This window comes from Lotus japonicus, chromosome 4 (genome assembly GCF_012489685.1).
Source record: "Lotus japonicus ecotype B-129 chromosome 4, LjGifu_v1.2".
In the NCBI taxonomy this organism is placed as follows: Eukaryota; Viridiplantae; Streptophyta; class Magnoliopsida; order Fabales; family Fabaceae; genus Lotus; species Lotus japonicus.
Genome location: NC_080044.1, coordinates 66371675 through 66384073, shown reverse-complemented (window position 1 = coordinate 66384073; position 12399 = coordinate 66371675). Strand labels below are relative to the sequence as shown.

General features: G+C 35.8%; 2 protein-coding genes across 4 annotated transcripts; both read right to left on the bottom strand.

The window, feature by feature from the left end:
- Window position 1: 1 nt before the first annotated feature.
- LOC130710375 (autophagy-related protein 18b) lies at window positions 2-5640 on the bottom strand. 3 transcript variants are annotated; one of them, XM_057559608.1, is made up of 11 exons: window positions 5486-5640; window positions 5336-5409; window positions 5172-5245; window positions 4960-5069; window positions 4691-4782; window positions 4243-4355; window positions 3624-3743; window positions 2158-2303; window positions 1817-1933; window positions 1546-1611; window positions 2-782 (listed from the first exon to the last, which is right to left on the bottom strand). In XM_057559608.1, exons 1-11 carry the CDS (start codon window positions 5530-5532, stop codon window positions 641-643), a joined length of 1101 nt encoding a protein of 366 aa, XP_057415591.1. In that variant the 5' UTR covers window positions 5533-5640; the 3' UTR covers window positions 2-640. The 3 variants fall into 3 exon arrangements, with proteins under 3 accessions (XP_057415591.1, XP_057415592.1, XP_057415593.1); XM_057559609.1 differs by having other exon boundaries at window positions 1817-1930; XM_057559610.1 differs by having other exon boundaries at window positions 5336-5398; window positions 5486-5618.
- A 1924-nt stretch (window positions 5641-7564) lies between these two features.
- LOC130715148 (probable LRR receptor-like serine/threonine-protein kinase At2g23950) lies at window positions 7565-12227 on the bottom strand. The gene is made up of 11 exons (XM_057565202.1): window positions 11489-12227; window positions 11282-11414; window positions 11130-11201; window positions 10885-11028; window positions 10577-10648; window positions 10375-10434; window positions 10153-10253; window positions 9930-10061; window positions 9490-9834; window positions 8441-8820; window positions 7565-8321 (listed from the first exon to the last, which is right to left on the bottom strand). The coding sequence occupies exons 1-11, from the start codon at window positions 11622-11624 to the stop codon at window positions 7935-7937; spliced, it is 1962 nt and encodes a 653-aa protein (XP_057421185.1). The 5' UTR covers window positions 11625-12227; the 3' UTR covers window positions 7565-7934.
- Between the last annotated feature and the right edge of the window lie 172 nt (window positions 12228-12399).

Here is a 12399-nt window from a genome sequence, read left to right as displayed (position 1 = left end):
ATATCACAAAGACACCAAATATTATTATATTAAATGTCATGACTAAAATTTGAACTTTGAAATCCTTGTTACATCTCAGGGTTTTTACATACACACAATCACACATGTGCGATTCCAAATTCTTTCTTATCATTGATTCCAAACCTAGTAATTACATCACATCAACAGATGAAACCATGTAGTACTGTGTATAAAATAGTTACATTATCAGGATGACAACAATATTCTGCGTACTTAGAACTAATTTGGGTTGTGCAAGAAATTTAACCACATCATAGACTAGTTTAACTATAAATTTACTTACAGTAAACTACAAATTTCAAAGGAAAAGTTGGTTATGGTTATCACTTACCAATATGTAAATTATTGTTTTAATCAGTTTATCATAGGGTTAAATTTCCTACAAGACCCAAATTAGAATTTTTTTAAACGTAACGACCAAATCTGTTACTCTCCCATTTCATTCTGGGGATGGTAGGAAAATTATTACCTTATATACATATCCATCGAGAGTTTAGGATCCTTACGGAAGCAGCGACAGCTCTGGAAGTTTCTGAGTAACACTTTCATGTTGGCAGCAATGGAAGCACTGTAGCATGTAATTGTTCTAGCTCTGCAGTTATAGATGGGGCACTAAAATCTACGTGTTTGCCACTTCATCCAAGGTCACAGTCAAAAGATTAAACTCACGCCCTAAAGCCCAAGATAATTCATTCTGGGCATCAATGCTTAAGTTGTATTCCTGGAAGTAGCCATTGTAAGTTATTACACACATATTGGCCCTGAAAAATTGAAAATCACAAACTTTAAGCAAACAAATTGACATCATAAATTTATTGAAACATGAATATCAGTATATGACATAATTTATTGAACAAATAGGTATGACCACACCAAGCTAATCATGGACCTTCATAACCCAAAAAAAAGAGCAACTGCTCAATGAGCATAGCTTTAAAAGGACCACCTACGCCTCTGTTTATAATTGTTTTGGTAATTCTACATGTTGTACCTTGACTTTTGTATAGTTACCCATCATTAGTTGGATAAAGAGTTTTTCACTTAATCAGAGAAACCTCATAGACCCTAATATTGTCAGAAACACGGATATCAGTGCCGGGCAACTAGAACCCACAGTCCAAGTGAAAATCAGAAATGTTTGCCAAACCACCTCCCACGTTTATTAATCTCTCACATGTATTACATATTTGTCTTGGTGCCTAAATTGATTGTCAATGTATCTTAACAATGGTCGGATTGCACAGACGCATGCACACACAAACAAGAAAAAAATAACTTCATATTCTATATTGAAAGGCCCAAGTTGTAGTGTTGCGGTAAACTGTAAACCATAGATCCACATGAATCTTGTATAAGTTCAAGAGCCAAATGAAGCTACTGATCACAAGCAATCAGTTTAAAAGCTACACCACATATGCAGGATCCCAGTTTAATCTATTAGCTGATACTCAATTCAAGAAGATCAAAGACAAAACCAAACAAGAAGTGAATGGGGATGATAGAGACATGCATAAAGATACTCACCTACAAGCTAGAAGTTCAGATGATGAGGCGTCAGTAACATTTTCTACCTTGTGAATCACTGCATAGCTGTATGAAAAACCGAAGATTTCTCAAAATAAGTTTATGCAAATACTCATTCTTACTACTATGTAATCAGATTATCAGAAATAATTGTCTGGCTTACACCAAAAATCTCCAAAAAAGATAAAGTAAGCCTTCCTAATTATGAAATATAACGATCACACCAGATAGTTTTATATGAATCTAGTTATTTAACCTCAAAATACTTCACCTTTTGACCCCTGCAGGAACAGCATTATGAAGCACGTGATGATAAGCAGGATCCAGTACATCATTAACAGCACCAGGAATTATTGATCCAAGAAAACTACTTGATCTCTTGATCCTGCTAAAGTCATCCAATACACATCAGAGAATCAGACATCTTTCCAATATTTAAGCAGTGACAATGCCAAACACAGAGGTTAGAGATTTGCTTTATATTTAAATAAAGCTCGCTCAACCTTTAGTGATCTAAAGAAATCCAACCTATGTGTCAAAGTTGACTTGTGAACAAAAAGTAGTCTAATAATTGGGATATAGGGGAGGAATATTTTAAATTGCAATTATTACCTTGGATGTGAAGCAAGTCCAAGAGTGAAAATATGAATAGAACCAGAAGAACTTGAGGCAGCAAGAATATCCGGAAGCTGCTTTGATGGCCCAAATGAAAGAGAAAATATAGTAGATGGATATGTTCCTCTTCGAAAGCTATATGACTGCTATGAAAACATTTGTCAGATTCTACACCTATAGTAAAATTATAACAAATATAATATCAAAAACAACAAAAGCTGCTAGATGGGATATAATTCATATATCATGAATATAACGCATGCATGAGCTACTTTAAAGGAAAACAATGGATACCAAAAAGACTTTAAAAACAAAGGACCATCATGTTAGAAGAAAGTATTTCGTCCCATGGCTCCATTTACACGTTAGAGACTTGGAGGATTTACCTTTGATAATAAGGTCAGAAAAATAAAGTAACTAGTTTTTGGGCTTCCAATGTATGTATATACTAGATAATATTTCATTGTTCACCAAAAATCTCAAGTTCTGAAGAGCATCTGCAGGATTCAATGTGATCAGAACTCTAAGACATGCATCAGACGGAAGCATGTCTTTTTTTATTCTTTGAGATAGAATTAAGGATTTACTTAAGCAAATGAATTTTCTTATAAGAGCAAGAAAGCAGCCAGAACATCATTTGGTTCTATTTATTACCACAACAAATACTAATGTATTGTGAATTGACATTAAGTAAGCAAACAACGTCAACAAAATAAATATTGAGGCATTGCCGTTGAATCATATGAAAACCGACATGAGGAAAATTGAGGAAGAAATACAAAAAAAAATACCCAGTAAATAGAAAGCTTAAACTAGGATAGGATGCAAAAACACCAAGAGGATTTGATAGTCCACTTATATAACATAAAAAACACAATTCCTCTTGAAGAGTCATCCAACATAGGAGATAACCAGAGTCAGACAAAGGATAAGGAGGATGAATAACTGAAAAATATGCAATGGGGGAGCCATAATCATTTTGGGGGACCTCACCAGTTGATATACAAGCATTCACATACTTGAACCAACATATTAGTTTCGTAATCTCAAGATCAGAAGTACCAGTAATGAGTAACGGGCATAAAATTTATAGGGACCTGCTAGAGGATTGTACCGTTATTTGATCCAATGGTAATTTGGTAACCAAAATCACTGTTAGAAATAATAATATAAAACCATTCACGTGGCCCTTGCCAAACAACTTAAACTTTTGGGATAATTGGTTTTTTGACATGGTATCAAAGCCTCTATAATATAAAACCATTCACGTGGGTCTGTGCATTCTCCACACTTCAAGCCCAAACGGACTCTTGCGTGAGGGGGCATGTTAAAAATATAATAGTATAAAATATTGCTTGCAGACATCTTCAAATACAGAAAACACTGAAAGAAGCAAGAAATAGTGGCTAAAACCGCTAACATCCTGTATCAGTATTCACAAGGTCACTGAATATTTTCATCACCTTAGTTGCATCTGACACCAAATGAACTCTAATTATAGTCCCTTGCTCAGATGCTGTAGCTATGTACATCCCATTAGAAGAAAGGACCATTGCAGCCAGTGGTGAACGATGAGCCTCAATCTGTAAATAATAATGTAATGAATGTAAGTAATCAGGATCTTCAGTTCATATATAGCCGCAAGATAAAAGAAAATGGGGTAAATATATCCTTAAAAAGAAAGCATTGCTCTAAGGGGGTAGAATAATGAAATAAATCGATTAGTGATGTGTACATAAAACCACATCTTTTTCCTACTATACTCTCTAAAGAAGGAAATCTCACAATCCTCAAGTAGGCATACAGTTCAGATAACTGATCAATATGTTCTTGAAATTCCCAAAAAGGAATACAAATTGTTGATTCAAATAAACAAGAAATACCGAGAAGGTAGTGAAGAATATAGATTAACAATAAAGTTCAAAAAAATTAATAATTATGTCTTCAGTTTTCATCCTCAAACTAGCTTGCGGCTGCAAGGTAGTGAAAGGACGACAGCAAAAGAGACTCACGGATATTAGTAACAGAACCATTTTATTTTGTCATGCAAAGTAATTCTGAAAAGAAAATTTTATGTATAACCTCACAATGTAAATTACATTCCATGACATTGTACAATAATGCAGATCCTTTGGTGGTGCTAGCAGGAAGAGCCAGGAAGCAAGCATCCAAACAAGGGGAAAAAGCACAAAGTCCTGCAGTATGTGCATGATATAGCAGTCAGAGTGGCATAATAAATGTTTAATTCACAATCCTTGTCATAATCCAGTTGAAAACATGATAATAATCTAACAAATCAAAACCTTAACAATTTCCTACTTAAAAATAAATAAATAAACTAGGATTTGCTGATGAATGATATTGTTTCAATACATGACATGACACCATTCTTGAAAGGTCAGTCTGTAACTTAAACTGGAGGGAAATTTCATAAAACACAAAGCTAGGATTATTCACATAACTCAGAAGAAGAACAATGCTTAATTGCTTATCACAAACTCTCCTAGTTGAACATTGATTCCACTCTGACCTTTATTATTCGGCACCGTGTCAATAGTGTCCAAGATTGTGAGACTATTTAAATCATATACATAGGCTTTGTCTTGTAAAATAACAATGAGTCTGCACTAAAAAGAAAGAAAGCAACCGTTAGGATTATTCTAAATGGTCAAATAATATTATGCTGATTGATTCATTTCTATAAGGAAGTTAAAAAATTATAGCAAACTTCACTGAATAAAAAATTACATACTAGCATGTATTTTTAAGCAATAAACTTCACAGTTCAAGCTTTTTAACCTTTTTCTATTCATGCGAACAGCGAGTATTGAAGTGAGAAAGTTCAATTCTCTAAGAGCAGCTCCAGTGGTGGTATTGAATAAACAGAGCCGGCGAGGCGACAAAGTTGGCTGCATTATTTATCAATCAAAACAACACACCATCAGAGAGAAAACATAACATTATGCCAATTCATAGAAAAGTAAACTTGATCAGTAGTAGTATTTAACTACCTGATCACCAGCCCCAACTATAGCAAGAAGACTTGAGCTGAACAGCATCTCAACAATAACAAACCCTCCAACAGCTACACAGAAAAATAAAATAAATTATAAATATAAAAACAAATTAAAAGAAACTAATAATAGATAGAAAATTTAAGAAAAAGTGAGTTTACCTCTTTCATAGCAGAGTTTTCCTGTATTGGTATCAAATATTCTGAAACCATCCTTGGTGCTAACTGCAAAACAACTGCAATAATGGAGAAAATTTCAACAAAAATAAAACCGAATTGGATTTAGAATTTTGCAGGAAAAGCATGATTGACCTGTGATCCTGGTTGAAAGAAGCGCAGAGGATGGGCGAGGAAGCCATCGAGTTGGTTTCAGAATTGGAAAATCATGAGGAACTCAGGATTGGCTTTGACTCCATATCATATCTTATCGCACTCACCCGCGTGCAGGGATTTATTCATATATAATATTAAACCAGTAGTATATATATGGGGAGTGGTTAGTTAACAAAATTAAACTCTAACGCGGTTTTTTATTTTCAAAAACAACGTGATAATGGTTTTAATTTTATTAAAAAATAGTTAAATTTGAAAATGTTTTGATATTAGTTTTTACTTTTTTTAGTCTGGAATCGAAACACTTTATCTGAACTGCAGCTGATAGATATATCCTTATCTTATAATTTTCATAAATTTCAAAATTGTATGCATAAAAATAGTACTCCAATATACTATAATATATTTTCAAGCAAGGTTAAAATGATACATACTTAACTCTCGCTGCAATCTGGTTTGCAATCTATTCATGATTTTTAGATTGGAATTTTTTTTTATATCCCTATCCAAAGTATGTTGGGATTGTAATTTTGAATGAAATAGATTTGCTTTCTACACTTTTATGATCATGTGATACCTTTATATGACAATATCCTTTTATTAAAAATAGGGATCCAAACAGAGGATGATGAAAATGAGGAAGAAAACCCTACCTTGGGTAGATAACAACAATAAAAAGCTTTGCCTAGGTTCGACTTTGTCCTTGACACCCTCACCTTAGTCTCTTCACTGCATTTCCAACGAGAGTTTCCGCCATTAACATATGAGCTCTCTCCACCATTGCCCTTCGTGCTTGACCTCTGTGGAAGGCGACATTTAGAACCCTCACCCATTGTCATGTGCGATTCAATAACAAAGAGCACTAGAATTCCTGCTTGGAAAGAAATCAACAAGGGATTTTGGAGAATCGAAAGATTTGGGGATTTCGATCAGCTTCTAGGGTTCACTAATTTGGGATTTTTAAACCCAATTCACAGAGACTAAATTGATTGTTTCTAACCCCTTGTAACTTCGTCCTATGTGGCTGCCAAGTGTGTGTATCTATGTGTCACTTAACGTTGGAGAGTGACCAAGGACTAACGACAAACATAGATAGGGACTACTATGACCAACGTCAATACTTTAATTTTTTTTTAAAACCATTTCTGATGTTAAGGGACCAAAGTGAGGGATCGCTACATAATCAAGGACTAAAGTGGCGATTCACTCTTGTACTGAGACTACCCACAATGGTGTTGAAAGTGGGTAGTTTAATGTTGAAATGGTAGTTTAATGGTGTTGAAGGTGGGTGTTGAAAGTTGGAAGGAGGAGAGAGGTGTTGAAAACTTTCAACATAGTTGAAACCTGCGTGTGGGACCCAGTGGAGAGAGAGAAGGGTTGCAGATCAACACGTGGCTCCGTTTGATTGGTCCGGGTGATTTTCGTTTATCCTAATCTTTCCAACTCAATTATTTCATTCAAAAAAAAATTTAAAAATATAATTTTTTTACCAAAATTCATGATTTTTTTTTCTCTATAAATAGAGACTTGGTTCGTTTGATTTGGACACAAAAAAAAACCAAGTTTTTCATCATCTTATTATCTTTCTACTATCCTCTTTCTATTAAATTGTTAAGTGTTTTAATTTAATTTACGTTAAAAAATATTACGTTAATTTAATTTAATTTAATTTAAATAAACAAAAAAAACATTAAATTAAATTAAATCGATAATAGTTTATTTAATTTAATTTTTATCGAAAATTTTAATTTTATGAAATCATAAAAAGAAAAATATAAAATTAAATCAAAATATGAAATAAAAGTGGTAGGGTAGGGTGTTGAATGAAAAACCATTGGAGTGGGTAAAAGTTGAATGAAGTGTTGAACTGGAGAGAGAAGGTGATGTGGAGTGTTGTGAAGAGAAAAAGTGGAGTGTTGAGGGTGTTGAATGTTGAAACCATTGTGGATAGTCTGACAAATGTAGGTGCTCCAGAAAACGATGTTGTGGGGAATAGGCATTGTGAGTCAAAGGAAGTCCACTATTGCATGAACAAGAAAAGAAAACACCAGAACAAGAAACACAAGAGCCCGTGCCTCTGCAAAGCATCAGAACGAAAACGACCTCAGCTGAAACCTAACACTCCTACTTTCAAGTTTGAACATCAAAACCAACAAAGAAGACACTGCAAAATCCATGCCCTTCTTCAGCTTCGGTCAAAAGCGTCAATTATCATTACCTGAGCTTCACACCCTCTGCATTCTACCATTGTATCTTGCATCTAGACGCACAAGAACATAATAATTACCACTGTACTAGTACTATTCTACTGTTGTTTAGTTTTTTATAATATATACATTGATTATAACCAAAGTTAAAAAAAAAAAAACTTTAAAGGACTTATAACCATAACAACTCCTATCCTATTTTACTTTTTTTAAAGATTTGTTTATCTAGGACCAGAAAGTTCCATAGCATAAGAATCCAAAGACCGTTCATCATCATCATCATCCATTGTCATGCCAAACATGCTTGAACGATCATGAACACTATCAACATGTTTTGAGGCAGAAGTAGGATGGGATGAACTGTTGTTCTGACTAAGGTTCATGCCTTGACAACCATAATCATGTGATGCCATTGCCCACTTCTCAACAAGCCCATCCCCTTCAAGCATTCGGACCACATCAGACATTTTGGGCCTGTGGGCTGTCAAATATTGAGTACACAGTAAAGCTACTTGCAGCATCTCCCCCACCTCTATTCTATCATAGTTGCTCCCTAGCTCTTTATCCACCAACTCTACAACCTTCTTTTCCTGCTGTATTTTCCTAACCTGTCACAACATAAGAATGAATTTTGAGCTCTATGGTATTTCTGAAGCCTAAGCAAATTTTTTTAGTCAAAACCTTCAGATATCTATCTAAAGGACATGTACCAGATGGTTAGACTTACCCAGTCCAGCATAGCTCCTTTCTGATTCACCGTTTTCCCGAACTCGAGAGCTGTCATTCCGGTTATGAGCTCTAATAAGAGAATACCGAAACCATATACATCAGTTTTCTCAGATGATTGGCCAGTGGAGAGGTACTCTGGTGCAATGTGCCCAACAGTGCCACGGACAGCAGTGGTGACATGGGAATCAGCATGATCAAGGAGCTTTGCAAGGCCGAAATCACCAAGAACAGCTTCACAATAGTCATCTAGAAGCACATTCGCAGCTTTCACATCTCTGTGTATTATCTTTGGATCACATTGCTCATGCAGATAGACAAGGCCTCTAGCAGCTCCAATTGCTATCCTCTTTCTTGCATTCCAATCTAAAGCTGGTTTCCCTGTCATACACATATAAGATATCAAATAGCTAAATTGTGTCTTGTAATGAGCACCATATTGAAAGTTAGCAACATGCAGTCAGCAGAATTCACAAATAAAGCCTTCAGCACTTTTATACTTGTACAAATTCCACCGGCTTTATCTTGTCTTTCCAGTAGCCACAACAAGAAACAAATAATATAATTTTTTTATCAAAGCAACTAAATTGGCAATTCAATACCTAGGATAAACAATTAAACATTTTGAAAACCTGACAATTTAATCCAATCAGTGTAAATTTAACCAATTTAATGACCAGAATAAAAACTACTGATTGCAGGTGTTACCCTAATTACCAGACGATTCAGACTATTTTTAGCTTATCGTATGAATTCATAATTTTTTGCAGATTTGTTTTAAAAGCATACATGAAGATGCAATCGCTAATGACATAGTGTACATGACTGCATGTTTACCATAACAAAGTATGCCAGACATCCCAAACCAATTATCAAAAACAAGAAAAGGAAAGACAATATATATCCTAGACTATGTCCCACATCCCAAACCATATTGGATTGGACATAATATGACAAGATGGTAGCTAACACTGCACTTAGTAAAATATATCCTCATAGATCACATGCTTTACAAGATAGACCTCTAGCACAAAGAGAACGAGTCCCTACCTCTAAGCCTGGAGACCACACTGCCATTAGACATGTAGGGATAAACCAGAAGTTTTTCATCAGGAGAAGCACAATATCCAATTAAGCGAAGTAAATTGCGGTGAACCGCCAAGCTGATCATCTCCAATTCTGTTTGGAACTGTGATTCGCCAGCACTACCAGTTACATCTTTCAGCCTTTTCACTGCCACCATTATACCATCTCCAAGCTTCCCTTTATAAACATTGCCAAACCCTCCAGCACCAAGTATATTCTTGGTGCTGAAGTTATCAGTTGCACGTTGGAGCTCTTTGAATGTGAATTTCTTTAGATTTCCCAGGTTACCAACTCCTTCTTCCTTACAATCTACAACAGTGTCAAAATCATCAATAAAATTATGTTCTAATAATACCAATTTTATGCCAAATAATTCAAGAACCACTTTCCAGTGCGCTGCCTACCATCGATATACAGGATGGCTCCATGTTGTCTCCTCTTTCTATACCATAAGTGCCCAAAAAACAAGACAACGAGAGAAACACAACTAAAGCTGACCCCAAGAGCAATTGCTAGTCTTTTAGACCTTTCTCTTCCTATGAATAGAAAATCAATTCATGTTAAAAACGTAATGAAAAGAAAAGATGAGAACTCATGCAGATAGGTGAAGGTATTATTAGACCATGCCTTCTGATGATGGTTGAGAGAAAGAAATGGGCATGAGGGTTGCTGATCCAGAGCAACCTTCAGTAGAACTGCTTTTACAAACTAATGGATTCCCCACAATACTACATGATTAACAGTAAACAAAGGCACAGTTAAAACTTAAAGTATACTTCAAAAGAGCAGAACACTTTCATGTCCACACACATATAGAGAGATAGAGAGAGTTGAAAAGAGTAAGCATACTTGAATGACCTGGCTGGAAACTTGGGCAATGGTCCACTGAGATTGTTAAAAGACAAGTCCCTGAATGCATAGACTCAACATATCAGAATTTGGTCTAAAATGTTGACAAAAAAGTAAGAAATCAACAAGTGGCAGGTTGTTGCCATTTTCAAGACTCATGAAACGTGTGAAAAGGGAAACTGATATATATAACCATACTCACAAGAAAGCAAGCTGTGGGATTTTGGCCAGTGAGACAGGAAATGGTCCAGACAAGCTATTGTTATTGAGCCTCCTACACTCAATTTGTGCAAAGAAACAGTGCATTCCATTACATATTTTACACGACAACAATTGAAGCAAAAAAAGAAGTAGCACCATCTCAAAAGATAATATAAAATTTACACCTAAGCAAACTAAGTCAACAAACCAGTAAATAGCAGATAGGGGCCTAACTGTGGCCTAAAATAATTACCAGCACTTTCTTAACAAAGGGATTCAAACAAACAATACAATACAGCAACTACTCACAGGTACTGGAGACTATTCAATTGACTCAGGGAGGGTGGAATCAAGCCAGAGAACCGGTTATTGGAGAGATCTAAGGTCTGAAGCTTGGGAAGGTTTCCAAGTTCCGGTGGGATTTTGCCTGAGATATTGTTGTTCTGCAATAATCTGCACTCAACCAGCAATTTGAACAAACATAGAACACAGTCAACAAACCATGCCACATAAAACGCATAAAACAGAAAATACATACAACAAAAGGTGCTCACACTTGTCGAAGGTTTGTGAGATTTCCAATTGCAGGGGACAAAGTTCCAGAGAGAGATTGACTCGGTGCTCCCCTGCACACATTCAAAAAGGGGAAATGAGGTTGGAATGATAGGGAATGTGGAAGAATTTAGAAGAAGAGGAAGAAACTAACAGAGCTGTAACAAGGTAATCAGAAGAGCAAGTAATCATGGTCCAACTGCAAGGATCAACAGAATAATCGTCCCAGTTGCTGAGAACAGCGTGTGGATCATTGAGAGCTTCCTTTATGGCCATCAAAGCCTCCACTGCAAATGCAATTTGGCATATCACTACAAATTCACAAAACTTGTGAGAAGGTATAAATAGGAAGTAGCAGTACCTTCGGGGTTTCGAGGCTCGGAGAAGGCGGAGCAGAGAGCCTCACGTGAGAGGAGGAAGTAAAGTAGGAGGAGGAGGAGGCAGTTGAGAGACATAACCATAACCATAACCATAACCATAACCATAACCATAACCATAACCAGGGAGGAGCAATGAGTTTACAAAATTATTTGAGAGAGTTGCTAGGGGGTGAGTACTAGTGTAGTGTGATGAACGTACAATACTACAATAACAAGCACTTGTGTGAAGAACGTGAAGGAGGCCGTGAGAATCAAAACGTCCATCACAGACACACACATCAACTTGGAGTTGGAGGGTACTGTGTATATTGCTTTTGCTTTCCACTATTTTTGTTTGCATTCATATTATTATTACAAGTATTATATTTATAAATGGTAATTAATTAGTAATAATTACTATGATAGTGCAGAAGCAGAAGGAAAGAAGCATTTGTGTGTGTGTGTTGTGAGATATGATACTGATAGAGGAGAGCAGAGAGCAGAGAGCAGAGAGCAGAGAGCAGAGAGCAGTTTGAATTGACAGAGTAGGGAGTACCTGCTCTTTTCTGCTGTGCGCAGCCAAATGTTCCGTCCGTCCGTCCGTTCGATAGGCACAGCTATTAGCCAGTGAGAGTGGATGGGGCCCCCTGTTTAGTGTTTTGCTATGTTCCCGCTCATCATTCTGCTTTTGCTTTATCTGTCTTTTACGAGGCTCCATACTTCAATTCCTTTTGCTTTTCACAAATCAGTGGAGTATTTACACTTTGATTCAATATGCAAATGCCTTTTTTAGTGTCAGTTTGGTTTATTTGAAACAAAAGAGGATGAGAAAAGAGAGAATGTGAGTAAATAAAACAATTCTTTCTAATAAAAAAAATAAGTGAGTTGGAATTTCTATATTTTATTTATTAAT